The following is a 26,994-nucleotide window of genomic DNA, read 5'->3' as shown; positions in this document are numbered from 1 at the left end:
TTCATTTCATGCCCTAATGAGAATGAGCTTCTAAGTGACGAGCCCAAAGATACAATGAGAATGGGACAAGTATGAGGTAATGCATTAAGATGTTGAATCAAATGACACATTTTCTGAAATGTGGCCAAACACCCTATTTCATTTAAAGATGAGACAGAAGCTGCTTAGGGAATTATTCAGCATTGGTCTAAGTGTGTTGTTGTATGAAATGAAGACTGAAAAAGTGGAAAATAGAAGGTGAAGAAAAGAAAACTTTTCCTAGAACCTGATCTTTGAAGAAGGAAACAACTCTCAAGAGAAAGGAACTCTCTATCCTGCAAGGCCTGATCCTGCAGGAGCTCTACCTGGAAGGCCATAAACGCTTGTAGGCACAAAGCAAAAAATGTTCAGATTCTTTCAGAACTGAGACCCAAGAAGCTATTGCTACCTGCCACAAATCAGCATGTCTGCCTGAAGGCTGTGGGAGCTATGCCTGTGTACACACTGGGCTGAGAAGGGAGCCCTTCAAGTCAATTCCATTTTATAGATTTTATACTCAACAGGATGTACATCAAGGCTTTTTTGATGGAGAAAACGTAAGAGGTTTTGAAATTGTCACTTGAGTAAATGAGAAATTTTGTAGTATTTTTATAGTGGTGGTACATGGACCATTTTGGTAGCATATCCTTTTTTCCACATGACATCTCTGCTCTGTCATGGAAAACTAACATGCAAGTGTGCAGTGCTTGTGGTGCTTTTAGGCAAAAAAACCATTACGCTGGTCTCAGCAGAAAGCCAAAGCTTAACAGGAAAAATTCACCTTTATTGCAAATGCTTTGATTTCAGCTTCACCAAAAAACTCTTAGCATTCAACAGTTTTGTTTTCTAAGTAGGTTTAAACTCTTAGGACTGTCAGACTTTCCAGTTTTTACTCCATCCTTTTGGTTTTTAATATTCGGTATTATTTCATCGTGGTTCCACGAAAAGACTAAAAATGGTGCCCTACTCTTTTCAGTGTTTCACACCCAAATTTTTCTATATTTTAAGATTCTCTTTTGGCTTTGATCTGGGAAACAGGATTTTCTGATAAACCTTCCTACATATCTTGCTGTAAATGCCTTCAGAATCACAGAGGATGAGAACACGTAGGCACAAATCAGAAATGAATGTGGTACCTAACCTTTACTTTTGGACATGCTTCTGATTATTTCAAATCCTCATGTACTCTATAATTACTATTGGAGAATGTGGCAGTCAGTTTCATCATAAGATGAAAGTAAAGTACTGTGAAGCCCAGAAACACATAATTTTCCTCTTTAAAAAAACCCCAACAAACAAGTAAAATGCCTCCCTTACAAATTAGGTGATGTAGAATTTAGATTGAAAATCAATGCGCTATTTATGTTTCAGTCATTTCAGTGCAGGTCATTTGCTAAGGCTAAAGTCCAGGTTACCCCTTTTAAGCACCAGCAGTGCAATCCAAAGACTCGGTTCAATAGAACAATGCAAGAAACTCACATCTAACTGTCTACAAATCTAAAATGTTGTGGACACCTATTATCCCTTCCCTTGCTGCTCAGAGCACGATCTTGGGGCATGAAAACATGTTTTAGCCTATCAGGCTGCTTCTTCTTTGGTAACTTTAAGCTCTGGTTCTTTGCATGCCCAGAGTGATTCTGTATTGATGCAGAGAGATGCCTAAATACCTGCCTCCACTAAAAACCCTGAAAGTATTGCTACATCAAAGTATCCTAAGGAACTCAATTTGTTAGATATGATCTTAGCACGCCTCAAGTGCTTGCAGAAAGCCTGGAGTGCTTTTCAAATTGTAAGTGTGGAGCCACCTTTTTCATTAAGTCATAGCTTTTAAAGCAGTGGCCCACAGAAAGGGCTTGACATAACTCCATCTCAGCGGAGGGCATGGCAACTCAAGCTTTTTTATCTCCATGAAAATGCACAGGCTAGTACAAGAATACTGTTCCCCAGATGGTACTCTTAAAAAACTGAGTCAAGTAAAAGACACAGGAGTTTATAAGTGGATCAGTTTGGTATCCAAACCCACCTATTTTGAGAAGTACCAGAGATCAGTCACACTTAATGTTATCAGGCATAGGTGTGTTGATTCCCAGATGGCCCAAACTCGTGAAATGATCTTTAGTTTCTGTTTGTTGTGTTACTCTGACTTGCAGAACATTTTGCAGCCTCCTTGCACGTCAGCTGTACCAGATACAGAAGGGACACTAAGCACTGCCTTGTACACCAGCACCTGGTCCCGTGGACTTGTTTTAAAAGCGACGTACTTAACTCTCGGACTGCCTGTGGTAATGCATGTCCTGTTAATCCTAATGGGTTTTAAAACAGCCCTGGTGTATGCCTGTGGAAGGTTTAATAACTATTCAGGAAGGATGTTTTAAATACTGTTAGAGACAGTTTTACACAGCAGATAAAATTGCGTCCCCCATAGGGAATTAAAAGATTCTGAAGTTGTTGCAGTTACTTAGATCTAGATATTAAATTTCCTTGAAACTGTGTTTTAACTGCAACTTACCTGTACTGCATTTACAGTGTACCACATACACACATCCTCCCAAATCCATGTCTTCCACTAAGCGTGTTATATACTAACAATTGTGATCTTTTCTGCCAGCAGTTGCTTTCTCATCATATCAAGCTGTGTCAGGAGGCAGGCTGCCCTCACCCTTCACCCTTACCAAAAATTAATTAGCTCTCCTCGCTCCATCTCCACATTACACTCATGTTGCACTTTCTGCAGGTTATCCTTTTTCTATATTACGACATCACACAGAAATCTGGATTATTTCTGCAACACCTTGCATAATAATACTGCAGAGTATACATACTATGTCATAAGAAGAGAGGCACTGTCAAGGAGACAGAGATGTTTCCATATTGCGATTTATCTGGTAATTTATTCCTTGGGCAATCAAGCCTTTGATTGGCATGATGAAAACAAAGGTAGTAAAAGCTGGGATTTATAGACACCAGGAGACAGGCTATAAAGCTGTGATGCTGATGTTCTCAACTCTTAGATCACTGTGAGGCTGAGCAGTACATCACACTTCCAATTACCTCTGGCAGTTTTCATATCTCAACAACAGCCACCAGAAAAGGAAAGGAGTCAGCAGTAAGTGCTTATTATAGGAGAGCTGGATGGCAATAGTCTTTACTTTGTTCTTGGTCCCTGTGGACTTAAAGTACATTGAGGCAGAAGGTTTGAGATGGGTTTGAAGCAAATCTGGAAGGCAGGGAGCAGGGGATGTGCAATATTGAAGTTGTTGATCCACTTTTTCTGGTGGCTGCTAATGTGAATTATCCCAAAAGCAGAGATAAATTCCACTCTTTCCCTTCCTCTTCCCATCCTATGAATGCAAGATTGACCATACTTTCCTGTTCTGCTTCAGGGCAGTGAGGAAATAGAGCAATGTTAATAAAGTTTGCAGATCAGCATTTTGCAGAAGTGTTGCATACTGCACATTTATACTGTGAGAGGCTGTCTTGTATCTGATTTATTATCAGATTTCAGTTACTGTTCTGTCTTTTAACTTATTGCATATCTGTGGTGTGCATCAGGTCCTATGGTATCCACAGTCTCTGTACATGGGTTTGAAGTCAACAGAGCTCTCAGTATCCAGAGCTCCTGCCTCTACAGGCAAAATTCACCCAGCCAAACTTTTTACTAACATAAATGTGCAAAATCTCATTAAATTCAGTGGAGCTGTGCCCATTACACAAGAGCAGTGGTTATGGTCTCTTGTGCCCGTTTTGCATGTATTGGCAGTGACATGCAAAAGCAGAGGTTTTCCTGTAGGAGAGATCCATGAATTTTCTTAGGCATGAGGGATCTCATGCCTCACATAGGTAAAGGAGGTGGTGACATGGAGAAGTTTCTAATGAGTAACCTTGAGAAAATCATCTGCCCATCTCTTTGAGAGGAGAGTCAGCTTACTTTGAGAGAAGCTAAGGAATTGGGGGTGGGAGGTGATTCTGCAGAAACACATGCCTGCTGGCAGGACTGTCTTACAGTGATCTTTTTCTGACAATGGTATGTAGAATCACAGAAGAAGTCAATTAAAAGAAAGACCATTTCCATGGTCTACAAATCTAAAATGTCGTGTATATCTATTTTCCCTTCCCTTGCTGCTCAGAGCACGATCTTGGGGCTCTGTAGATCTGTATAAGAACACCTGGAGTTCATGTACAGAATGATGACAAGGTATTTTTTTAAAGGAATCAAGATGTGATTATTCATGTTGGTAGTAAGGCATGTCCTTGTGTAGAGAGTTTAGAGCAGAGGAACTGTGGGTTGGGTGTAACCACCACCTTTCACTTAATGTAACTTCAAGAAACCACTAAACTCCTTCTATGTGCACAGAAAGGTGAAGCTGTGATTCCTCATCTCAGGTTTTGATACATACAAGTCAAATAGAGGTAAAGGTATTTCTTTAGTCAAAGTTTTAAGTGAGTTTCTGTGTCCACAGGGAAAAAGAAAACACTGAGAACAGATTAAAGAATTAAAGAAACTGATAGGAACAGTTCTAGAAGCAGTAAGAAAAAAATTGGAGATCTTGTGGGCAAAGTGGAGAAGACTGGGAGCACTCTTCTGACTTTTGTTTTTTCCACATCATGGAAATACACGTTTTTACATTTTTGAAAACAAATTACATCACTGGTTCTTTCACCAGTCTCCATACCTGAAGTACTGTATATTTTGACTGAATGAAAAATTAATGGTTTCACATTAATTTTGTGATTAAATAAAAGGCCTGCAAGAAAGGGGTAAAGTTGTGATGAGGTATCAAATGTAAACACGAAAGATAAAAACTGTGCTCCTTTTTTTTATTTGAATTGTTTGAAATAAACCTGTCAGAGATGCTGCCAGCATCCACACCTTTCCTGCAGAAGGTTTTGGTGGCAGGGCAGCAGAATTGCAATGCAGCTCCCCTGAGAGCTGGCATCCAGCTCTAGGAGGGTTCACATCTCATCTGGTTTTGTTGAATCAAGTGTGTGCAATATTGTGAAGGTGGTCTGAAAACTGGAGGATAAAAAGCACTTGAACAGGCAGCAAGCCCTTTTTTCCTTTGGAAAAAACCCAAGTAAATAACAGAAGCTGTGTCTCTCACTGGCTATAGCACTTGCTGTTGTATTAAAATTTCCAGGTCACATGCTGAAATTCTGTGGCCATGGTGTGTGCTTGACCATACAATGTTTGATGGATGTGACACTGGTTTTCCTGATCCCTCTGGAGAGAAGGGGAAGTAGAGACTGCAGCTGATTCTCCGCATGATTTGCTGGAGGGCAGCGCTAATGAGAAACCCCTAATGTGAAAAAAAGGGCTTTTTTTTCTGGGGGGAAAAGAATCCAATGAATGTTTAAAAAGGAAGATTCAGCTCAGCTGTTCCCATAGGGAGTTTGCTGACCAGCTTTTTTCTTTTTGATATCATTGCAGATCAGCAGTTCGCTCTGTACTACAGACCTCTCTTCTAAAGCTTGCCAGCTCTCCCTTCCAATGATTTGACAGAACATTCTTGCTGTAGATATGCAGAGACATGGTGATTTTGTGATACCAGAGACTGCATTTTTACTGTTAGCAAGAGAGTATTTGTCTTTGATTCACAAGGATAATAATTTAACAAACAAGTAATCAGATGAGATAGATTTCAACAATGTGTTTCGTCAACAGACTTAGATGCAGTGTGGTATCTTTTAGAGTCAAATAATAACCTTCAATTTCTACAACAACATAACATTCTTATAATAAAAAGAAGTTTCTTTAGGACAGGATATCAATAGATTACATATTTTTGTATCCTGCCTTCTAGAGCAGCCCCATAGCTGTGACTGGAGAAAGCCACAGACAAACACAGCCATGTCAAAGAACGTGGTCTGCACCACCCCATGGCAACACAGGAAATATGTTTTCTTTTGGGTTAGTGAGATATAACAACTTCTATGATTAACAGGAATGGTGATTAAAATCAGACCACTCATTAATTTGCCTTAACGACAGGGTATAGGTAATACCTGTTAAAAAAACAATAAAAAGGAAGGAAAATATTTGACATAATTATTTGAGAAATAATTATAAACAACTGACCTTTATATGCTGTAAATGAAATTTAGCTAATCATAATCTGTCTTTGTTACTGTTATAGACAGAAAAATTACAATTAGGTATAATATTTTTTCTTAATAGCTGAAATAATTAATAACAAACAAAGAAAAAAAGGCAAAAACCCCCATCAATAAAAAAGCCCTGTTGCAGATGAGGTAATCCTCAATCTCACATCTTTTGTCTGTGGAATACATGTGCATTTTTTCTTCTACTAGACAGATTTATCTGAGGAAAAAAAGAAAGGCTGGGTGAATTTAGTCCTGGAGAAGTGAAATTCAAAGCAATCCCTGAAAAAAAGTTAATATTTTCTAGGTTATCCTATTGTTTACATTCTAGTAACCTAATTTATTTCTGTCTACCTTATTCTTTAATTAAAGGTATAAACTTAGCACAATTTAAGAACTATATAATGTCAGTGAACATTACCTACATTTCTTGTTTGTACCTATTGATACTGCAGCATTCCAAATAACAATTTGTGAATTATACTTTGTATTGCCAGCACAAGGAGGCGTTTCCTGGCTGTTATCAGCATTGTTTATTTGTGAAAGGTTCTGTTCACACATCCTTTCATGTTACTACTTAAAAGACACTCCTTCACATACTCGAAAGCATAGGTATGTTTAAATATTTATGGAATGAGAGGAATTTCCTCTAGATGACTGTTAGTGGGAATTTGCATGTTGAAGTACACATGTGGCAGGTACAAGAAATTTTTAAATTCACAGAACAATTTAGACTCAGAACAACCCAGCTTAGGAGAGCCCTCCAAGCTGGTCCAGCCTTTTGTGGGAAAGGGAGCCTAGATGAGATTATTTAGCACCCAGTCCCATCTTGAAAATCTCTGGTGACCCTACCATTTCTGTCATGGAGTTTGTTCCCACTGTAAAAAAAAATTCTTTCTTTATTGAGGTGAAATCTTTCCCAGTGTAACTTGTGTTCCTTGCCCCTTGTCTTCCCTCTACTCCCCTCTGATGAGACACTGCCTGGAATACTGCATCCAGCTCTGGGGCCCCCATTGCAGGAACTCCATAGAATTATTGAAGCAAGTCCAGAGGAGGCCACAAAGATGATTAGATGCATGAAACACCTCTCCTCTGAAGAAAGGCTGAGAAAATTGGGATTGCTCAGAATGGAAAAGAGAAAGCTCTGGGGTGACCTTGTAGCAGCACTCCAGTGCCTAAAGAGGTCTACAGGAGAGCTGGGGAGGGACTTTTCCTAAGGGCAGGTAGTGACAGGACAAGGGGTAAGGGCTTTAAAGGGCCCTGGAGGAGTGCAGGATTAGTTCAGACAGCAGACAGATCTTACCACCTGTGAGAGTGGTAAGGCAGGTTGCCCAGAGAAGCTGTGGATGCTCCATCCGTGGAAGTGTTCCAGGCCAGGTTGTATGGGGCTTTGAACAACCTGGTCTAGTGGAAGCTGCTTCTGCTCATGGCAGGCAGCTTGGAACCAGGTCATCTTCAAGGTCCCTTCCAATCCAAACCTTCTATAATTTTATGATTCTATGATTCTTCATGTGATTTCTGTTAAAGAAAGAGCCTCCATCTTCTTTGTAGCCACACATTAAGGGATGGAAATCTGCGGTGAGGTCAGAAAATGGTAAATTAAATTCACCTGTTCAGTGCTGCCCTGGGAGGGAATGTGGCAGAGGCCTTCAAACCTTCAGGGAGAGCTGTGAGCAGGGGGAGAAGTGCCTGCCTCCTTGCTGTTTGGTGCCACCTTTGGCAGAGGAGATGGGAGTAGTGTGTGCCAGTGCAGCTGCTGAAGGACAGACATCCAGTGAGTGTGGGCACAGTGAGTGAGTGTGGAGTGAGACAGGAGCTGTTGGGCTGTGCCAACATCCCATAGGTCACACCAAGGATGCCCTTCCCTCAGATGCCCAGAATTTAATGTGTGTGCTCAGTACCGCTGCCAGCAGCCCTCCCTGCCCCAGGAGATGGCTGCTCCCAGCTGCTGGAGCTGTTGCTGTGGATGTGGAGTGTTGCTTGTGTCTCTGCCCAGCCCAGCTGCCCAGTGTGAGCTGGGTACAGGCTGGCTGTGCTACGGGGCAGAGCAGAGGCCCCATGCAGGCGAAGAAGTTTGTTCCAGTTCTTTCAGACTTTGTCCCTTTTTGTGTTCTGCCAGTAAAGGATGGAGGGCGGCTACAGAAAGTTTTCACTGTAAAGAGGCCTGACCATGATTTTTAAATTATTAGCTCTCATTTTAAATGCAGAACCTGCTTTTAGCATTGACTGTTCCCATTTGTAATTTCCCTCGTCAGTTCTGCCGCTCTTTGGGACTGTTAAAGCCTGCCAAGAGAAGCATGGTCCCACTGATAGACTGGTTTTCCTCTGAAGCCTTTTGTGTCTTGCTGTCTGGGAAATCTTGAAATGGATGGGTTTTCACTGCACACTCCTGTTTTTCAAAGGAAGTTTCAGGGAAATTCTTCTCAGTCCAAAAATTGGTTTTTATATTTTTGCTGATCCCACAAGTAGAATGTTTATTAAATATGTATCCCATATGCAAAAAAAATATTTTTTTAAGCAGTAAAATTCTTGGAATAATCCAAAAATCTTTTTTCTTCAAATAACACATGGAAGGACAAAGAAGTTAAAAGGGGTTTGATCTTTATTTGATAACAGTGTCCTTAGTGCTAAATCACACTGAGAAAGTAAGTAACATATAATGGGTTCAAAGGGAGGAAAAATCAAATACCATCACCTAAAATAAAGGTAACAATATCTGGAGTGTTTTTTTCCAGAGCTATGGACACAGTTCTCCCTCTTTGGTTGTTCCAGACATTTTCATTAGGAAGAAGATGCATGTGATACAGCTTTGGTGCATGCTGTATCAATTGGCAATGAACAGTAGCATATCCTGCACAATCTGGTAAATCCCATCCTTAGTCCACAGAACTGCAACTCTTCAATACCTGTATCCTTTAAGGAACTATGATCAAAGTCAAGTTTCTTTGGGTGTTTCTTACACAGTATTTTTGTTTCCTGATGACTTGCAGTTTAGTTTCTAAAATATATTTTAGTTTGCAAATCTGACAGTCCTCTCACAAACATTTGGCACATTTCTTTTTTTATCACATGTTCTATTGCTTGATATCTCTGAAAAAAACCAAACAATTGAAAATTGCATTTCACAACATTTCTTTGAGAAAGTTTTTTCTAAGGGTGTATTGACAAGAAGAGTGAGTTTCTTGCACTGCACGCAAGATGGGGTTTTGGGGTTTTTTTCCCTTCAAAGGCGTATGGGACTCTATTTTCTCAGAGGTAACAGTGGCCACAGGGGCCAGATTTTTCATAAGCATTCTGCATGCAGAAAACTCTGATTTATACAGCCAGATTTAACAAATCAAGTCAACTTGTGTGTTATGAACATTCCTCATATCTCGACCTGAAATGACTGAATTAAAGTGTATGTCTAGACTGCAGGAAAACTACCTTCAGTCCTTGTCTATTAATCTCTGGAGGTGAGGACCAGGTGGAGTGGTGTGACTGTCTTTTGGCCCAGGTTTTCTTCCCATGGCTTTGAAATATGCATCTGAATGCCAGAGCAGTGCCTTTAAGTGTTATCATAGAGCAACAGCACTCCTGAATTCATGGAATTGGCATGGACAGTCTTACCCTGTGTCTGATGTATGAAGAGCCACTTCAATACACTTTCTCTTGGTAGAAAGTGCTATCACAAACTAACCCTGCTTCCCTCTGCTGGGATCTGTCCTAGTACTTCAGGGCTAAGTACTTGCAGGTTGATGTGTTCTTGACTTTTCTTCTTTTTGACAGCTCCTAGACTGTTTTGTGATCCCAGTGGTGATACTCCTCTCCTGGTTCTTCTTACTGGTACGATACAAGGCAGTTCATTTCATTGGGATTGTGGTCTGCATTCTGGGCATGGGCTGCATGGCAGGAGCAGATGTCCTCGTTGGGAGACAGCAAGGAGCAGGTAAGGAAGAATGAATGGGTTGTGTGGCCAAGTTCTGTTCAGAGAAGCCATTGACCAGTGTGTGTCAGACTGGGGCCAAAAAAAGGGGAAATTTGGCAAAAAACTCTGTACCTTCATGTATCCAAAGCACTGCACTATTCAGAGTTGTCTCTTTGTCAGAAGGGCAGAAAGGGGTCACCACTTACAAGTCAGCACTGCTGCAAACAGGTTTCTTGGTCCCTGTGTCTTACAACTCACTGCAGGCTGGGGGGGACCAGCTAAATATTTGTAGTTTTGTTCTCTTTTGGCTTAGCTGTTGGACTGCAAACCTCAGCAGCTTCCTTTCCAAGTTGGATACATTTCTGAGTCATAAGCACCTCTCTCATCCACTGTGTCCTCTTACTTCTCCTTAACTTGGCTTGTTTTTCTGCAGAGGTGGGGTCACTTGGTAGGTGCTAAAACACACTGAACCTGCATACTACCAGCTGGGTTTTGCACACAGTCTCCTCCTAAAACTTTGGGACTTGACTGTAACGTTTTTGAAAGAACCTCCTTGTGTGTAAAATGTTCTTTTTTCCTGTGTGGCATCATATGAATAATGTGTGTGTATCTATTAATGCAGACTAGACAGAGTTAGATTTCGTCGATCAACTTCCCCTGTCACATTGATTTCTCTAGTGCCAAGCCAAATGATGTGGGAAGGCTGGAAATTCTTTTCAAAGATTGTCAATTAGGCACAGTTTTCATTCTTAATTAAAAGCACTGAATTGTGAGCAGAGCATAATACACTGGGATTTAAAATTCTTGACTCAGCTTTCTGAATACAAATGCAAGTGCTGTAAAAACTGCATTTGCCGGAATGCTACTAAATAAAACAATGCAGTTTGTGACAGTGCTCACCATATCTCCCTACCCCCTTTTATCTCTGTCCTTAATCCTGAAAGGAGACTTTTAGTTACTGGTCCCCTCCAGAAGTAGCCTTGCCCCAGCTAAAAATGAAATAATATACTCTGTGCTGTGTAATCAGCCAGCCAAGGCTGTGTTGGGAATGGCTGATTTCAGAGGGATTGAGATTTCAAACCAGGGTTCCAGAAGAAACATCCTGTGTCCCAGCAGTCTGGAGAGTAACATGCTTGAGCGGGTGAGCTGTGGACCAGCAGGAGCATGTGGGGCAGTGGAAGCAGACAAGGAACAGATTGAAGAGCACTGACACTTTGCCATCCAACTGCAGTAATGAGATGTTATTTGCCATGTTCATTATTGAAGCATGGGTATAGCTGTTAAGTAAATTTGTCCAGAAAAATCTGTTAGCATGCATTATTGCTTTTAAAACTGGACCTGCACATGAAAAACTGTGTCCATGCTTATTGCCAGGCAGAGAGACTGCAGCTTTTTTACTTTTTTTAGTGGCATAATGATGTTATTAATGATGCTGTCTTTAACAGAGAAAAATAGATAATCTAGTTTAATTTCTTTGAAAGGCTAAAACTGCACATTAGAATGTACAAATAAAAAGAATTAATGGCAGAAAGAAAAGAACAAAATTATTGAAACTCTTCATTAAGAGGTTGTACACCATTTATAGGATGTTTCCTAGGACCGGACAGACTAAAGTAAGGAAGACACCAAAAGCAATGATACTTCATTACTCCTCAGTAAATGTCTCTGTTTATCTTATATTTTAGGGGACAAGAATTGTTGATACCTATGTGCCCCTGTTGACCATACTGCTTTCTGTATTAGAAGGGCCATAAGGCTGTGCTAGGTACCCACAGCATAAGGGAATTTAGCCTGCCAACTCTTACAGTAAGGGAACATGAATTTAAAATGTATCACTGAGAGATTAGTAGGTATTTTCCAAACTGTCTGCAGGAATTAGGCATAATGTGCACACATGCTTTCAATTTTCAATTGTATCCTCACTGATATTTTCCACATTACTCTATGGGAAAACAATTGCTATTAAGTACTTAGATCTCTATCATCTTACATGCCAAGTATACCTGAAAAAAACATTGCTCTGAACTATGAGTTACTTTCACACTTCTGCTCCTGCCATGCACAGGTTAAACCACTCAGGTCTGTGTTTCATCCGGGTTTTTCAAAGCACTTCCTTGCTTTAACTTCCAACAGTCTCGGCAACCAGTCCCATCAATCCTGCTAATACATATATCAGTGTTCAGTTTGAAATGGGACACATTGAGAGTGATTTTTAGGTATCATGTTCATCAGTAACTACAATCAAAAGCAAAGAGAAATGCCTCTTAATGGCAGGGGCTAGGGCAAAAATGTGACAAAGAGGCCTGTTGGGAGTGTGAAATGAAATTGTGCCAGATCACAATTCACATCTAAAAGATTTGTGTTGCACTGTAATGCTATAAATAGTTTCCAAAATGCTAACTCTGCTCTGAACCGTCTGACTTCTCCACAGAGTATTAAATATGGTAACAATCATTAATGTAAAACTTGTTTTGCCAGGCTATGCCTTGTGTGTCTTCTGAAGAATGACCTACACCATTTAATTGGTGAAATACAACTTTATTATCCTAAAAGTCTTTAGAATGCCTCTAGTTAGTCAACACATGTTTCCTTAGCAATGAAACCAGTAGATGCATGTGGATATTGCATACATGAAAATAAGTCTATAGGGATATGTCAGTCTTGGGGGAAAGTTCCAAAGTCTCAGCCTCTCGAGGAAGCAAAGATAAGGCATTTGACAACGAGAAGAGTAATGGCTGAGAAAGAAAGCAAATACATATTTTACAACATTATTACACCAGTTTATAAAGTTTTGGTGCATTTACTCCCTGGGTACCAAGTATTACTCTAGTCACTGCATCTCAAAAAGAAGTCACCAGAAAATAAGCCTGTATAAGCTATGGAGAGAAGTGAGAAAGCTGTTTAAGGGCATAAAATGGATTCAGATGAAGAGACTGTAGCTAGACTGGGACATTCCATCTCTCAGAAAAGGCAAGAAAGGGACCTGTAAAAGTATATGAAGTCTTCAGTGATATGGAGAGGGTCAATATGGAGTGATTTTTAAATATTTCTCAGAAAATTATGGTATGACTAATATTTTGATTCTGAGGTATTCAGAGTAAAAGTTAAAAGCATGATGTTTTTCTTATAGTAGGCCAAAAATATATGGATTTAAACAAATTGATGAAGAATCCCTCAAGCTTTATTAAGTTTGATGGTCTAATGCAACTTCTTTTTCAGAAAATGCCTGATCTACTGAGAACTGGCTGATAGAAGTCCCTCTGTGCTTCCCTGTTTGTTTTTGTTCTCCTCACCACCCTGTGCTGCTGAGTACCCAAGGAGGTTCCAGTGTCAGAGTCTGGTGCTCTGAACAGATCTTGGCTCGCTCTTCTGGGAGGGCCCTGAAGGCTGAGGCTCACACTCAGCATGAGAGCCCTTTGGGAAGAGCCATCAGGGTGTGACGCTTGGGGCCATCCATCTGTGTGAAAATGCTCAGCCTCCGAACTGCTTTTGTTTCACAGATGCAAAAGGATGATATTTTTGTCCCAGCAGGAGCTCTAAGGTCAAAAGCTTTTTCAGCAATACTTCCCTGAAGTGTCAGTGAGTAGCTACAATAAATACCAAAAAAGTGAGCTCAGTGAGGAATCAGTGGAGCCACTGTGAAATATGAAATGCATCAGGGGTATGAAGAAGTTTTGTAAAGTCATGATGGCTATTTTAAATTAATAACATCTTCCATTACTGATTGCAAAAGAAGACTAAAATAAAGGAAAAAAACCCTAAAAAACCAGCAAAACAACCAAATCCTAAAGAGATAAATGGTCAAATATAAATATGTTGCCAGTCAAGGAACATTCAAAACAGAAATTCAGTGAAAGGCTGGATGAATATGTGAAAAACAATTTTAGTAGTATTTGCTAAATGCACAGAAGCCACATCTCATCTGAGCTGAAGAGTATTGGAAACTAAGAGAGTATTACTGGGAATATTTTACACTTTACTCCATTCCTATTGTCCTTAAACAATTTCTACTTTTCTGATGCTCATAGCCAGTATTGATGACAGGATTAATGAATCCTTGGTCTGTCCTCTTATGACAGTTTTTGTTATCATAAGTTTCTTCCCCATAGAAATTTCAGCACTACAGTTTGGAAACATAACTGAAGGCTTAAAAAAACTCCTTAAAGAAAAATGTTGAAAAGATAATTTTGAACCAATTAGATTGTTTGGTTTCCATTTTTATTTACTGCAGTGCATATTTTACAAATTAATTGAAACAAAACTTTGAAAGACTGGGACATAAAAAGTAAAATATGGTATTTTAAAAGAAAATGGGATTTCTTTTTTAAAAAATACTGTGTAGTACTTCAGCATTTCTGCTGAAACTTTTCAAAGAAAAATCCATTATGATCCAGCATTTCAGAATATGGTTCTGCAGCAATATCTGACAGCTTTGTGAAGCTGTAGCTCTTGTAGAAATAATTTAACAAGCCATATGTGCAGAGGGAATTGCATGCACCAGTTTGCAAAGCTAGGGCCTCAGTTTTCAAGCTGGGACTTGATCTTGATCAAATGTCACTGCAGCTCTCCCCAACACCCAGTAATAAAATCTTCCAAGACTTAAAAAGATTTCAAGCAGTCTTTGATAACAAAATGTTTTAGTAATTCTGTATACCTGGAGGTATTGCAAATGCATCTTCTTGTTCTTTGTATGCATTAGGTACTGCTATGTTAATTGAACCTCTTTTAAAAATCTGTCCTTATCATCACCCTGTCTACACCCCATCCTTCCTCCTCCCTTTCTTGTCAAACAGCTCCATGTGAGAATGAGGTCAATATTAGGTTGTAATGATTTCTTCACTCATTTCACAGGTACACAGAATTTTTCAGTTGTCCTCAGATCTAAGTATTGAACATGTTTTAGACTGGTTAAGTTTCAAGATGAGATGCAAACTGCTCTATAGAGTTGAGTCACATTCTCTCTGCAAAGAAAAAAATAAAAGGTAGTAATAATAAAGTTAAAAGGATCAGTCTCTGAAGAGCCCCACTTGGATTCTATACTTTTTTTCTACAAGTTTTTCTGAATTTTTTGGCTTCTTCTTTCTACAGCAATGAATATGCTCTCCCTCTGTCTGACTGAGGCTGGTGTATTGAATGAAAACTGTTCTAATGACAGAATATTTACATTCATTTTATTACCCCAGATAAGGGCTACATAGAGGAATGAAATCTGTAGGGAAGAACACACAATGGTTTTGGACAGGAGATGATTGTTTTGAGGCATTCTGATTTTTTTTATTTTTTTCCTATTTATCCCCAGGTGAAAATAAACTGATAGGGGACCTCTTGGTGCTCGGCGGAGCAACGCTGTACGGCATCTCCAACGTCTGTGAGGAGTACATCGTCCGGAACCTGAGTCGAGTGGAATTCCTGGGCATGATCGGGCTCTTCGGCTCCTTCTTCAGTGGAATTCAGCTGTAAGTGCACAGCTTTGAGCTCACTAAGGCTCAAATAAGTGCAGCTCTGGCCTCCATTGAGATACACTAACCACTCCTTCAAAATTAGCCCTTTCCTGTGAAAAGCAGGTGTCCTCTAATCTTGGAATTTGCATTGGTTTTCATATTTCAGATTGGTGATTTGAGTAATAACACAAATTTTTACCCAAGTACTCTAATTCAAGGACCACTGTCCTTGAGTAGTCACATAAAGAGGGAGAAGACATGTCACACCGTCTTGCTGCTGGAGGACAAGTGGATGCTTCATGTGTTTTTCTGAACAGTGAATAACAAAATCTACAGCTTCTTCTGGTTCTAGTTTATATTTTAAAAAGTCACTTTGATTTCTTAAGAGGTAGAAAACACATCCAGTCAGAAAGTGTTTTACTGATTTGCTTGTTCTGTGTAACTGCATTATGATACAGAGGAAATAATGAAAAAGTCTTTAGGAAAATGGCCTTTTCACTTCAAAAATATTTAGCACATAGGATATTGTTGCATGGATTTCAGGATCTACAGAGTCTGGTCCATATCCACATGTAGCTAATGAGCATCTCAGCTGCAAGCCTAATAGTTGGAAAGTGGCTTCCAGTGCTGCAGTACTGTGGCTGATGTAAAAGTAGCCCTGCAAGATTGCTGCATTTTCTGCACATCTGTCTCTGATGCTTGTAACACAGAATGACTTTTGATTATTAGTCCACAACAAGTTGCTTCTCTACAGATCTAAGCTGCTCTGCTTCTAAGAACAGGGACTGATAAAAAAAAACCACAGCCCATCAATTCCTATTTCAATAGTTCTATTTTTTTTTTTTTTTAGCTAGAAAGCTTAACATGTTTATGAGGGATCTGAACAAGTGTCTTTAAATTATTTATATAAACTAGTTGCCATACAAGAAGTTCCATTTTTAAAAAATATGGAATTTAATAGCATATAAATGTGCCTAGTATCTTTGGCTGAAGCATTTTTTTATATGCTTGTGATTAAGTAGATACTAACATTCTGAGGACATCAAAGCAGTGCCCCTGTCTTGCTCTGTGTGAGTAAACTGTCGTGTAAATGTCTCGTATTCCAGAATTCAATTGTTGTGCCATTCCTCCCTCTTGACCCAAGCAGTTAGTCACAATTCAGGGTCTGTGAGCTGTTCTGCTGGTGAGAATCTGGTTTTGGAATAAGGCATCTTTGTATAAATAAGACACAACTGGAAAGAAACAATAAGTAACCATTACTTTGCTGAAAACCCTAAGGTTTTTCTATTCAAACTTCTGCCCAAAGGTTCACTCCAACGGGTCTTTCTCCACCAGCCCCTGCAGCTTTTTGCTGATGGTGCTTTTTGGGCACCTTCTGGAGACCCAACCACACTTGGTTCATACTTGTGTCTTTTTCTTACCTTTACCTGTAATGAGCAGCAGAAGTCACAGTTATATGTTCACAGAGATTTATTCTAACTAAATATAACACTTACTTCAAAGAGAAGCCAATTCCTCATGTTAAATTGGCAGGCTCTTTGAAAACCTACTGTCCACTTTGGTGCAATATAGCACCTTTAGATCCTCTAAACTGAAGGAGCCTTAGACTGTAACATAAAATAAACACAGATAATGCCTGTTGTGCAGCAAAGGAGGAAGAGCTAAGGTGTCAGGGGAAGCAGTGAATTAATGAGTTGGCTGATTACCCAGACATGGTGGAAAGAGTTTGGTATGTTGAGTATTCTACTCAGCGAATAGAGATAAGGTTATCGGATGGAATCACATAATCATAACATGGCCTATTTTCTAATGGCCCCTGAAGGTCATCTGGTTCAAGCTCCTACTCAAAGCTAGATCCAAAGTTACATCAGGTTGCTTAGGAACTTGTTCAGTTGATTTCTTGGTATCTCCAAGAATGGAACTGACAGTCGTGCTGGACAACCTGTTCCAGTGTTTGTCAATTTTTTTCCCTTGATATTTAATCATTTTTCCACATTGAAATTTGTGTCGATTGTCATTCATCCTTTTGTTTTGCACCTCCAAGAAAAGTATGACGACCTTGTCTGTAACTACTCATTGCATAGTTAAGATGGAAAATTTATTGTTGCATCCTCTTTTCCCCCAGCTTAGCATTCTCTTCTTCATGCTAAGCAAACCCTGCTGTTTCAGCATCTCCTCTTACAACCTCCCTGACCATTGTGATGGAATTCCACTGTACTCCCTTCAGTTTGTTATTGTCTGTCTCATTCTGGACAGCCCATAATTGGATACAGGACTCTAACTGCTGTCTCACAAATCACATCCTTCAGATTTCTGGCCAGACTTTTACTGATACAGCTCAGGATGCTGTTACCCTCTTCTGCTCCAGGGACACATTGCTGACTTGGGTCCAGGTTGATGTCCACCAGGACTCTAAGGTTTATCGCTGGAAAACAATTTCTATCCAGTCAGCTCCCAGCCTGTACTGTTTCATACTGTCACTCCACCCCAGGTGCAGGAGTTAATACTTGCTTTTCTTGAACTTCAGGAAGTTTCTTCTCACCCTTTTCTTTTTCATTGTACATAGTCCACCCATCTAGTCCATACCTCTTGAGTCTCTAAGAAGATCTTAATGGAAATCATGTTGGAAAACTTGCTAAAGTAACAGTAGGTTACACCACATACTCTCATACATTCCCTCTCCTTTATTTACTGATCCAGTCACCTCATCATAGAAGGCACTGCTCTTGAGAGCACAGTGCTGGCTCTTCCCGCTGGAACCATCTTCTTCATTTCCTGCAAATGGCTTCCTGCAAATCTTCTCAAAGGTTAGCATAAGGCTGGCCAGGCTGTACCTTTTGTTCTGTGTTAAACTGAAAGTTGCATTTGTCCCTTTTCAGTCATCAGGGACCTCCTCCAACTACCACAACCTTTCAAAATCATTGTGATTTCAATTCTTCAGTTCCTCTGGCATCACTAAATGGCCATTTCTGACAAAGTTTCTCTCACCCTTCTTTTTTCACAGATCATAAGGAATCACAAGCCATAGTATATTGTTTTATGTATTTTTTGTATTGGCTAAGCAATAATATGAATGCAATGTTCCTATGTTTAAGTTATGTGAAAATTTTTTTTCCAGACCCAGAGACGCTGCAGTTTGTTTTCATTATATTCGTCAGGAATTACTGATAAAAAAGACATATACCTTATGCATGCAAAGACACCTATAATTTAGTTATTTTGCAAAGAATATAGTCTTATTATTCTGTACACAGTATTAGATTTGCCTCAGATCAGCAGCAAGCAAATTAAAATTTCCACGATGCATCTCTTTAGACTAGATTAATCTGGAAGGCGCTGAGCTCCTGTAGTTTTACTATTAGATTTGGTCTTCAACATGCCACCTTTCCTGTTTTTCAATCTCTATAATTCCACATTTTATACTTGTTAGTATAGTGTCCAGACCAGCCTGCAGAGTTCTGCACAGCTGGATTTATCTGGAAATCACACAGACAGGGAAAGCAGTTAGCTGAGCGAAGACCTAGCTTGAGAGCTATCTTATCTCCAAAAGGGTCTATTTGCCTGGATTGGGAAGAGCTGACTTTCTTTGCCACCTTAGAATTTTATGGATCTGTGACTTTGATGTTACTGTACAGTGCATGATTTACAAGATATTGAGAGTGGACTTTAGCAGGTTTGCCCATCCTTTGCTTATTATCCTGACTTTCACTGCTGTGACTATTTGGTTTCTCTCAGTGTGTAACAAATCACAGTATGCTTCCCAAACCAGCCTGTGATATCTATTTATTTTACTCTGCAGAGCTACTCTGAAGTATGAATAACTCAGATAGACATATTATTAATAATTAACATTCAAAAGGTTTCAGAATATTAAGTCAGAAAAGAACAAGAGCATTGAACATTTAGGGGAATGGGCATGTAGAGCAGGTATATAGAGAGCTGGAAATAAACCAGGAGAAATTGTATGCTATCACATATTATTACTGCCCTGAAGATCTTTCAAATGCACAGGCACAGGGATAATGCCAGAGTAGATTAGTAAGCTCTTGATTGCATTTGGTTCCTACAGAGATTTTTTGTTATGAAGTTATTTATGTTGTTTTGTCCAGCATTTCAATTCAATGAGTAGAAGTAATTTAACTTCTGTTCTCTTACATCAAATTTTGCCTTCTCTTCTAGTGCAATCATGGAACACAAAGAGCTGTTGAAAGTCCCCTGGGACTGGCAAATAGGTAAGAACACACTTCATGGGAGATGGTTGCTGAAGGAGTTGTGGAGACAGCCAGCATTTGGGGAGGCAGGTGCAGAGTTTCAGGGGAGCCAGTGTTTGTGACTTTTCCACTGGTTACTCCCAAAGGTTGAGCCTCATAACTGTTCTTAAATGATCTGTCCTCCATTTCTGTGTTATACCTTCCTTGTCCTCCATTTCTGTGTTATTCCTTCCTTGCACAATGAGGTTAAGCCTATGACTGCTGTAAGGTAACCATTCAGACAGCCGTGAAGTAAAAAAAATAGTGGGGTTCCAGTTCTAAGATTCAATGTGACATTGGGGCAATAAGTGAGGCAGTCATTAAGAGCCAAACCTTTTCAATGAAAGCCAAGGAAAGAAAATGGAACCTAACAAAATAAGCTAAAAAAGTACTCACAGTGCATTTATAGCCTCATAAATTCACTCCCAGGAGGAGCATTTCTGGATGGAAGTGTTTTAATTGCTTTCCAAATAGTCTTGGTGAAATAAAGCAGATGTGTCCTTTTAGACAAGTTTTGGGAGCATCGTGCCCAATGAAGCAGTTATGGTGTTCTGCCAAGCAGGGGATTGCGTTTTCCCATTTCAGTTTGGAAGCTGAGTTTATGACTCCCTTCTAATTAGTCCAATGAATTATTTGGTTTAAAAGCAAATCAATATTTAGGAGAGTCCCTATAATCACTCCTTCACTGTTTATGACAACAGAAGAAATAAAAGAGTACTAGTAGCATAGAGCTGATCGATTGCAGAGGATTCAAGCTTTGGCAATCCATTGACAGCAGCTCTTTACCTAGTTTCAGACTGAACATCAAAATGACAACTCAGAAGTGTGCAAAAACAACTGATTATGTGGGGAATCCCTGAGGGGAGGGGATACAAACTGTGGAATACAGTTGGTTTCTTTAAACTTGGTTTGCAATTTCCTTTCATCATCTTAAACCTTGATAAATACAGCACATTTTTCACAAAATATTACACTGAGAAGTCTTGGAAATTTGATGGTTGAGCTGTAAAACTAAGTGACAAATCAATTTAAAGTATCCATGGAGAAACACACTCAACTGTGTACTCTAAGTGTATTGGCCTTCTTTAATCTGACATAGTTAGCATAATTGCATCAGTGTTTGTCTATATTTCATGAGAAGGAGCTTAGGGACATAATTAATCTGGTACTGATAGTACCAGTGGTCATAGTGAATTAATCTACTGTCCATGTAAATGTCATATATACTTCCATGAGATTTCTGTTCAAACTCAGTATCGGTGAAATGTGCTATTAAAATAAGGCCTTACTTCATCTGTGATGCTGCCAAAATGTCCCTGAAAGTTGATTACTAATTCTGAAGAGTCCTTATGCTTCACAAGGCTGAGATCATCTTAGCAAAAGCATCATAGATATGTACTTGTTTTGTTAGAGCAATAATTGGAAATGTGGTGTAGTTGAACGTGGATTAAATGGTGACAGTTCTGTAGTTCTTCCCTGGCTTCCGCTGCACCTGGTGTACTTTCCATTGCATTGGCAGTGATGCAAGATTGTCAAAAAGTGATTGACAAATCTGTATCAGGGAGTTCACAGCCTTGTCCTGAGTAGTTATCCACCGTGACAGACTCAAACCTGCAGTCCAGCAGAGTTAAATCTTCAGCCTTCCGAACGGTGGTGATAAAGCCACAGCAGGCAACCTAATAAATAAATCCAGGTGGCCTGTTGCCATCTGCCATAATTGTGCTTTTAAGACCAAATGAGCTACCTTTTAACTGATGCAAATGATTTTTGAATATAAAGATCTAAAGCCAATCTGTTATGTCTGTCATGTTTAAAACAGGCTGTGTCCCTCCTGGTGTTAATTTTGGAAAGTGCCCTGATACATATCATCATCTTCACACTTAGTGTGAATCACTGTGGCTCTGTTTGTATCCTTGAAGGTTTAAGTATTAATACTTGCTGACAACCAGACTGGAAGGAGGATGATTTTACAGTTTTGAGAGAGTGGTTTCATATGAGACCATGACAAGTTTTATAGTGATAGATGAAATACTAACAAATAAACTCATATCAGTTTTATTTAGGAGAAAAGCCAGTTTGTAGCTCCAAGGAAGTGTCCTTTGTTACCGGGGGTTTGAATATTTCTGAGTGGTCTTTGTTCCAAGGCAGGATGGAAGATCATAACTGATTCCATGTCATGCCAATTAAACATTTGCTTTTGGAGTAAAAGCACAAAAGCAACATTTGTACATCATGGCACCGTGCAACATTCATGCAACCATGCAACACCATGCAACCTTGCTCAGGAACAAGACCAGAAGTTCTCAAGTCATGTTGGTCTCTGTCCTACTTGGGCTGTATCAGAGTGGTCCCTAGGGACAGGTCCTGACTATTTGTGAGACGACACCAAGTGTGAAGAGAAATGGAGAAATACTGAGGGACTGGGGCTCATTCAGCCTGTGGAAGAGAAGTGACCTACAAGGAGGTTATCAAAAGGTCAGAGCTGGTGCACAGCACTGTCAGAGGTGCATGGCAGGAGGATGAGAGACAACAGACAGAAGCTCAAATGACAGATTCAGACTGGATGTAAGGAAAATCACCTTCACATTGAGGGCAGGCAGGCAGCAGAGCAGGTTGCCCAGCGAGGTTCTGGAGTCTGCTGGGGCTGCAGCACTAAAGGCAATTCCCAGGGCTGCTATTTTCATTGCATGGGTACCTGAGGAGGCTGAGTCTTCAAGCTGTTGACTTAAATAATATTTTCAGTCTCAAAATTGGCCCTCTAAGAAGCATATATATCTGAAAATCATATGATGTTAATTTCACTTGTTTATTGTCACTACCAAATGCCACCCAACTGGTGGATATTACATATATTCTGAAGCTGTAAATGAAATGCCACTTTATATTCACCTCTGCTAGGACAGCTACAGTTTAAGCAATTTTCCACTGGAACTGAAATGCCCTTTGGAAAAGCAACCTGTGAAGCTGGCTGTCAAATAATGTGAACACCAAGGCAGAAATTATACTGTAAGTTGAGTGCATAAACCAGCAAAGCTGTGTTAAATCTAGACAGCCAGAGACTTGGTGGACCAGCTGGTGATTTGCAGACTGTACTTTGACAATGCTGACTTCTGATCCAGAATGGCTTTGGTGCCTGACCTGTTCTTCTTAAGCCTGGAAGAAAAGCTGGCTTAGTGCTCCTGTATGCAAAACAATTTTCCATTGACCAAAATTACACTCCATATGGTGCAATTATTTGTCTGCTGCAGAAGAGTCACAGAGTTTAAATAAAGCAGCTTTCAAGCACTGCCTAAAACTTAATTCTGTTACCAGTATGCAATGCACACCTTAGAAATTTGTTACCTATGGGTAAAAGCAGTTTTTGCCATGATTGTCCATATTCTGAATGTAAATTCAAATTTCTTAGGATGCCATAATATGTACAGACACTGATAGTTTGTGTCTGCTGTGTTTGTTTCAGTTGAATGTACACTTCAGTTCATATGCTTCCAAAGAACTCGATCTGTCACAGCTGATTTTGTCCTTTAGACAGCTTTTCTAAAGAATTTTTAACTAAATGGATCCACATGCAGATATATGGCCATTATGTGCCTTTTTTTTTTTTTTTTTATCCTTTCTAATCCCTTTCAGGACTTTGGCAATCAGATTTTCTACAACTTTTAGTCAATAGCATGTTCTGAAAGATCTGCCATGAGTCTAAATTTAGGTTTATGTACATATCAGCTGGGAATTCTGCAGCATACGGCATGAGTAAAGTGTTTGCTGGTTTTTTTAACTTCATATTGATTAATTTGCCTTGGGATTTATCAAGTAATAACTGAAGCAATTAATTCTTTCCCAGTAAGTTATTTAGGTTTTTTAATTAATTTAGATTTTTACCGTAATGTATTTTTATTATATTAGTGTCTAACAATCTAATTTGTGTGAGGCACTCTGTAAACATGTAGCAGGAAAGAGTTTCAGCTCACAAAAGTTTTATTGAGGAAGGCAGGAAAAAAAGAATAGAGGAACAGAGGTGCAAAATTGCGAAGTGATTTGTCAGTTTTGGTGGCCAAATACGTCTAGGGCATCTGACACTTGAGTGCTGTCCTCATGCATTCATCCATTTGCTCATTAACTCCTCTGCAAATAATATTGCATTCATATTTTGGGTCCATTCCCAGAAAACACTGTGTGCTCCATCCAACTCAGCTGAGCTCATTTGGTGCTGGGGACATTCATCTCCTGCAGAGACTGGATTTGATATGTTCAAATGCATCATTATGACCAAATCTATGTTGGACATGAGGTAGTCCCTGGTAGTACAAGACACCAATTTTAAACAACTCTGCTATTATGAAGATTCCAAAGGATTTTATGTCCAGTGTTGATATGGTTTTCACTCTTTATATAGGTGTACCTTATTAATTTGAATTTTTCTTTGAAAAAGTATGATTCTTTCTTTTCCTAAAAGCACAACCCTCTTGCTCCCAACAAAGTCATTTCTGCAGGCTGTGAAGTCACTTTTCCTCTTGTTTCTCTTCTGCAGGCTTGCTGTACGTTGGCTTTAGTGCCTGTATGTTTGGCCTCTACAGCTTTATGCCAGTGGTCATAAAGAAAACCAGTGCTACTGCAGTCAACCTCTCCCTGCTCACGGCTGACCTGTACAGCCTCTTCTGTGGATTGTTCCTCTTCCACTACAAGGTATGTGGAAATGAGGGATGTGTTTGGGTAGTAGCAGTATGCCTCAAGAAACATCAGTAAAGGACAAGGAAACAAAAGAAGCCTCCAAGCTTTGCTAGATCTAAGCAGTTAAAGTGCAAGTTGATTTTTTTTTTACTTCAGGCTTCCTACACTAAAACAAATTTTATTTTATGATTTGTTTTCTAAAAGAGCTCATTTAGTCTTTTTGTTACAAGTTTTAAGATTTGAGTACCTGTTCATCAGCCACTGTATCGTTAATTTCATGTTATTTATCAAAGGTTATTTCCAATGGCTGTGAACAGATTTAAGGTAGCAGCTTGAAGGGAGGGACTCTTCCAAAATTCCCACAGACTTTTTTTTGCCTGGGAACAAGGTTGTTTCGTTCATACTGATTCTGAATTCATAACTAAATTGTTCCTAAATTACACCTTTCTCTTGGCCATACCAGTGGCTTGCCCAAACCTGCAGCATATTTGTGTTGAAGATAAACTTTGACCTCCCAGGTCCCCTAATATTTAAAACACCATGTGGTACAGGACCACATTTGACCTCCAGTGAAGAGGAATGGCACTTCATTATTCACAAGTATCCCCTGCCAGTGTCCATTCTGTGAAAATAAAATTGCAGTGCTGGAAGCAATTGCTTTCTACCATCATTTATTCATAGGAAGGAGGTTACTTGATAGCTAAATTGTGCTAGAAGTGTTAGGCAAAAGAAAGCTTTAAAATTCTGAGTGTCTAATCAACTTAAATCAGATTTTGTTATAGTAATAGTACCTGAATGAATCTGAATGGGACAGTGAAAGTTCAAATCCTCAGAGTTCAACACAAAATTGTTTGTCTTTTATTTTGGTGTTGTGGCTTTGACAATTTTGCAGGCACAAGAAAAGCAAGAATAGAAACAAAAATTTGACTGAAAACACAATGTAGGGTTGCCTGCTGCTTTGCAGCTCTGTGTCATGGTGATATCATTTGTCCTTTTCTCTGCCTCATGCTTCAAACTGCAAGTGTTTGAGATCAGGTGTTATCTGAAAACTGTGTGTATTATTGTGTATTATTGATATACATAGACAAATACATTTAGTGGTGTAAGTCCACTCTTTCTGAGAAAAATTACTCAATCACACAATGAAAGACAAATGTTATTCTGAAAACAGTGGTGGTGGTGTACTACCAAAATCAAACTCCAACAGAGGGAAAGACTCAAAAGGCAGCACAGGGTGAACAGCTCTGTGCTCAGCATTGCTCAAACCTGACAAAAAAGGCAATTTTGCAAACACAAACTTCAAAGTTCAGACACTTGAAAGGTGAGTTAAAGGTTTAATTTCTTTCTTGTTTCTGATGGATACATTAGCAGAGCCAGGAAGGCAGAATTTTCAGCTTTACTGACCCCCATCTTTCTAGTAAGTGCATGTCAGCTCCCATCCATAATGGCATCTTGGTCTCCCTCCAAGACCTGTATGGAAAAAGTGCTCAAGAGCAGAAGGCTCAGAATGGGGAGGTTTTCTGGTTGAAAGCATCCATTTCAATATGTGTCCTGGTAAACTGGTTGAGTTCCACATCTGAAGTACTGATGGTCTCCTCTGCCCCTTGCTCTATTTGTTAGAAAACTGAAAGTCTCATCCTCCTATGGTTATTGTATGTATCATGCTGTTGCTTTCATAAACACCAATTACTTAAACCTATCCAGGTTTTTTACCTCCACTGCTGTCCTTGGAAGACCTTCAGAACATTACTTCTCCAACAGTTACAAACCCCCTTATTTCCAGCATAAATTTACTTGTGCCTGGTTTTGTTCCATTCATCTTTCTACCAAGAGTATCCATTAGCAGCAAGAATGCCCACCTCCATGGCATGTTACCCATTGGTACAACAGTAGAGAGGAATCATGTTGTCTCTCAGCCTTCAATAATCAGAGCAAGCCCTTCTCTGCATCTCACCTGGCTGGATTTCATCCTTCCTGAGACAGCCCCTTCAGGTCAAGGCCCTGGTCCCTCCAGTACCTGGTGCAATGCTTTTTTACTCTGTTTCTCCAGGAAGCCAGTTACCCCACAGGTAGCAAGCCAGCACTGGCATTTTTCATCACTGCATTTCTTTTGTAATTTATCCTCATCCTGCACTCCATACAACTCACTTGTCTCTCCTTTCTTCTTCCCAGCTGAAGTGTTGAAAAGGAGAAGACCTTTATAAGGGCTTTATGAAAGGACCTTTACCTGACATGCAACATCAGTTTCTCAAGCTGCCAGTGTCTCCTTTCACACCCTTCAAGCTTACATTGCAGACGAAATTTGAAGAGAGAGGTTATATGCAAAGATCATGTAGATTTAAAAGTCCACTTAGTTATTTGATTTCTTCTTTAGTTATCATGTTATTATTCATAGTTAGATGACCTCCTCCTTTTCTTTATGGTTTGCTACCAGGTATCATTTTATCTGAGGAAGTGGAACTGTGAAATGTGTGACTTGCACTCAGTAATGACATCTAATATGTTGGCATGAAGTGATCCAAATTAATTTCCCTCCTAGGACTGTGTACACTTGCTTGTTTCCTAGCTTTTAAAGGACTGTTTTGTTCCTAGCCCAGCTGTACATCTCCTG

At 39.6% G+C, this 26,994-nt stretch overlaps 1 protein-coding gene across 1 annotated transcript in view; it reads left to right on the top strand.

Annotated features, from left to right (window-relative positions):
• The window catches only part of SLC35F1 (solute carrier family 35 member F1), a 227,662-nt gene that overhangs the window by 181,950 nt on the left and 18,718 nt on the right, over nt 1-26,994 (top strand). The window contains exons 4-7 of the mRNA XM_030236375.2: nt 9,886-10,045; nt 15,324-15,480; nt 19,645-19,697; nt 24,244-24,398. Of these exons, the coding sequence (XP_030092235.1) occupies nt 9,886-10,045; nt 15,324-15,480; nt 19,645-19,697; nt 24,244-24,398 (525 nt within the window). The remainder of the gene's footprint in view (nt 1-9,885; nt 10,046-15,323; nt 15,481-19,644; nt 19,698-24,243; nt 24,399-26,994) is intronic.

The sequence above is a fragment of the Serinus canaria genome, chromosome 3, assembly GCF_022539315.1.
Source record: "Serinus canaria isolate serCan28SL12 chromosome 3, serCan2020, whole genome shotgun sequence".
NCBI classification, from domain to species: Eukaryota; Metazoa; Chordata; class Aves; order Passeriformes; family Fringillidae; genus Serinus; species Serinus canaria.
Note: the sequence above shows the minus strand (reverse complement) of the source record. Positions and strands in the feature narration are given on the sequence as shown.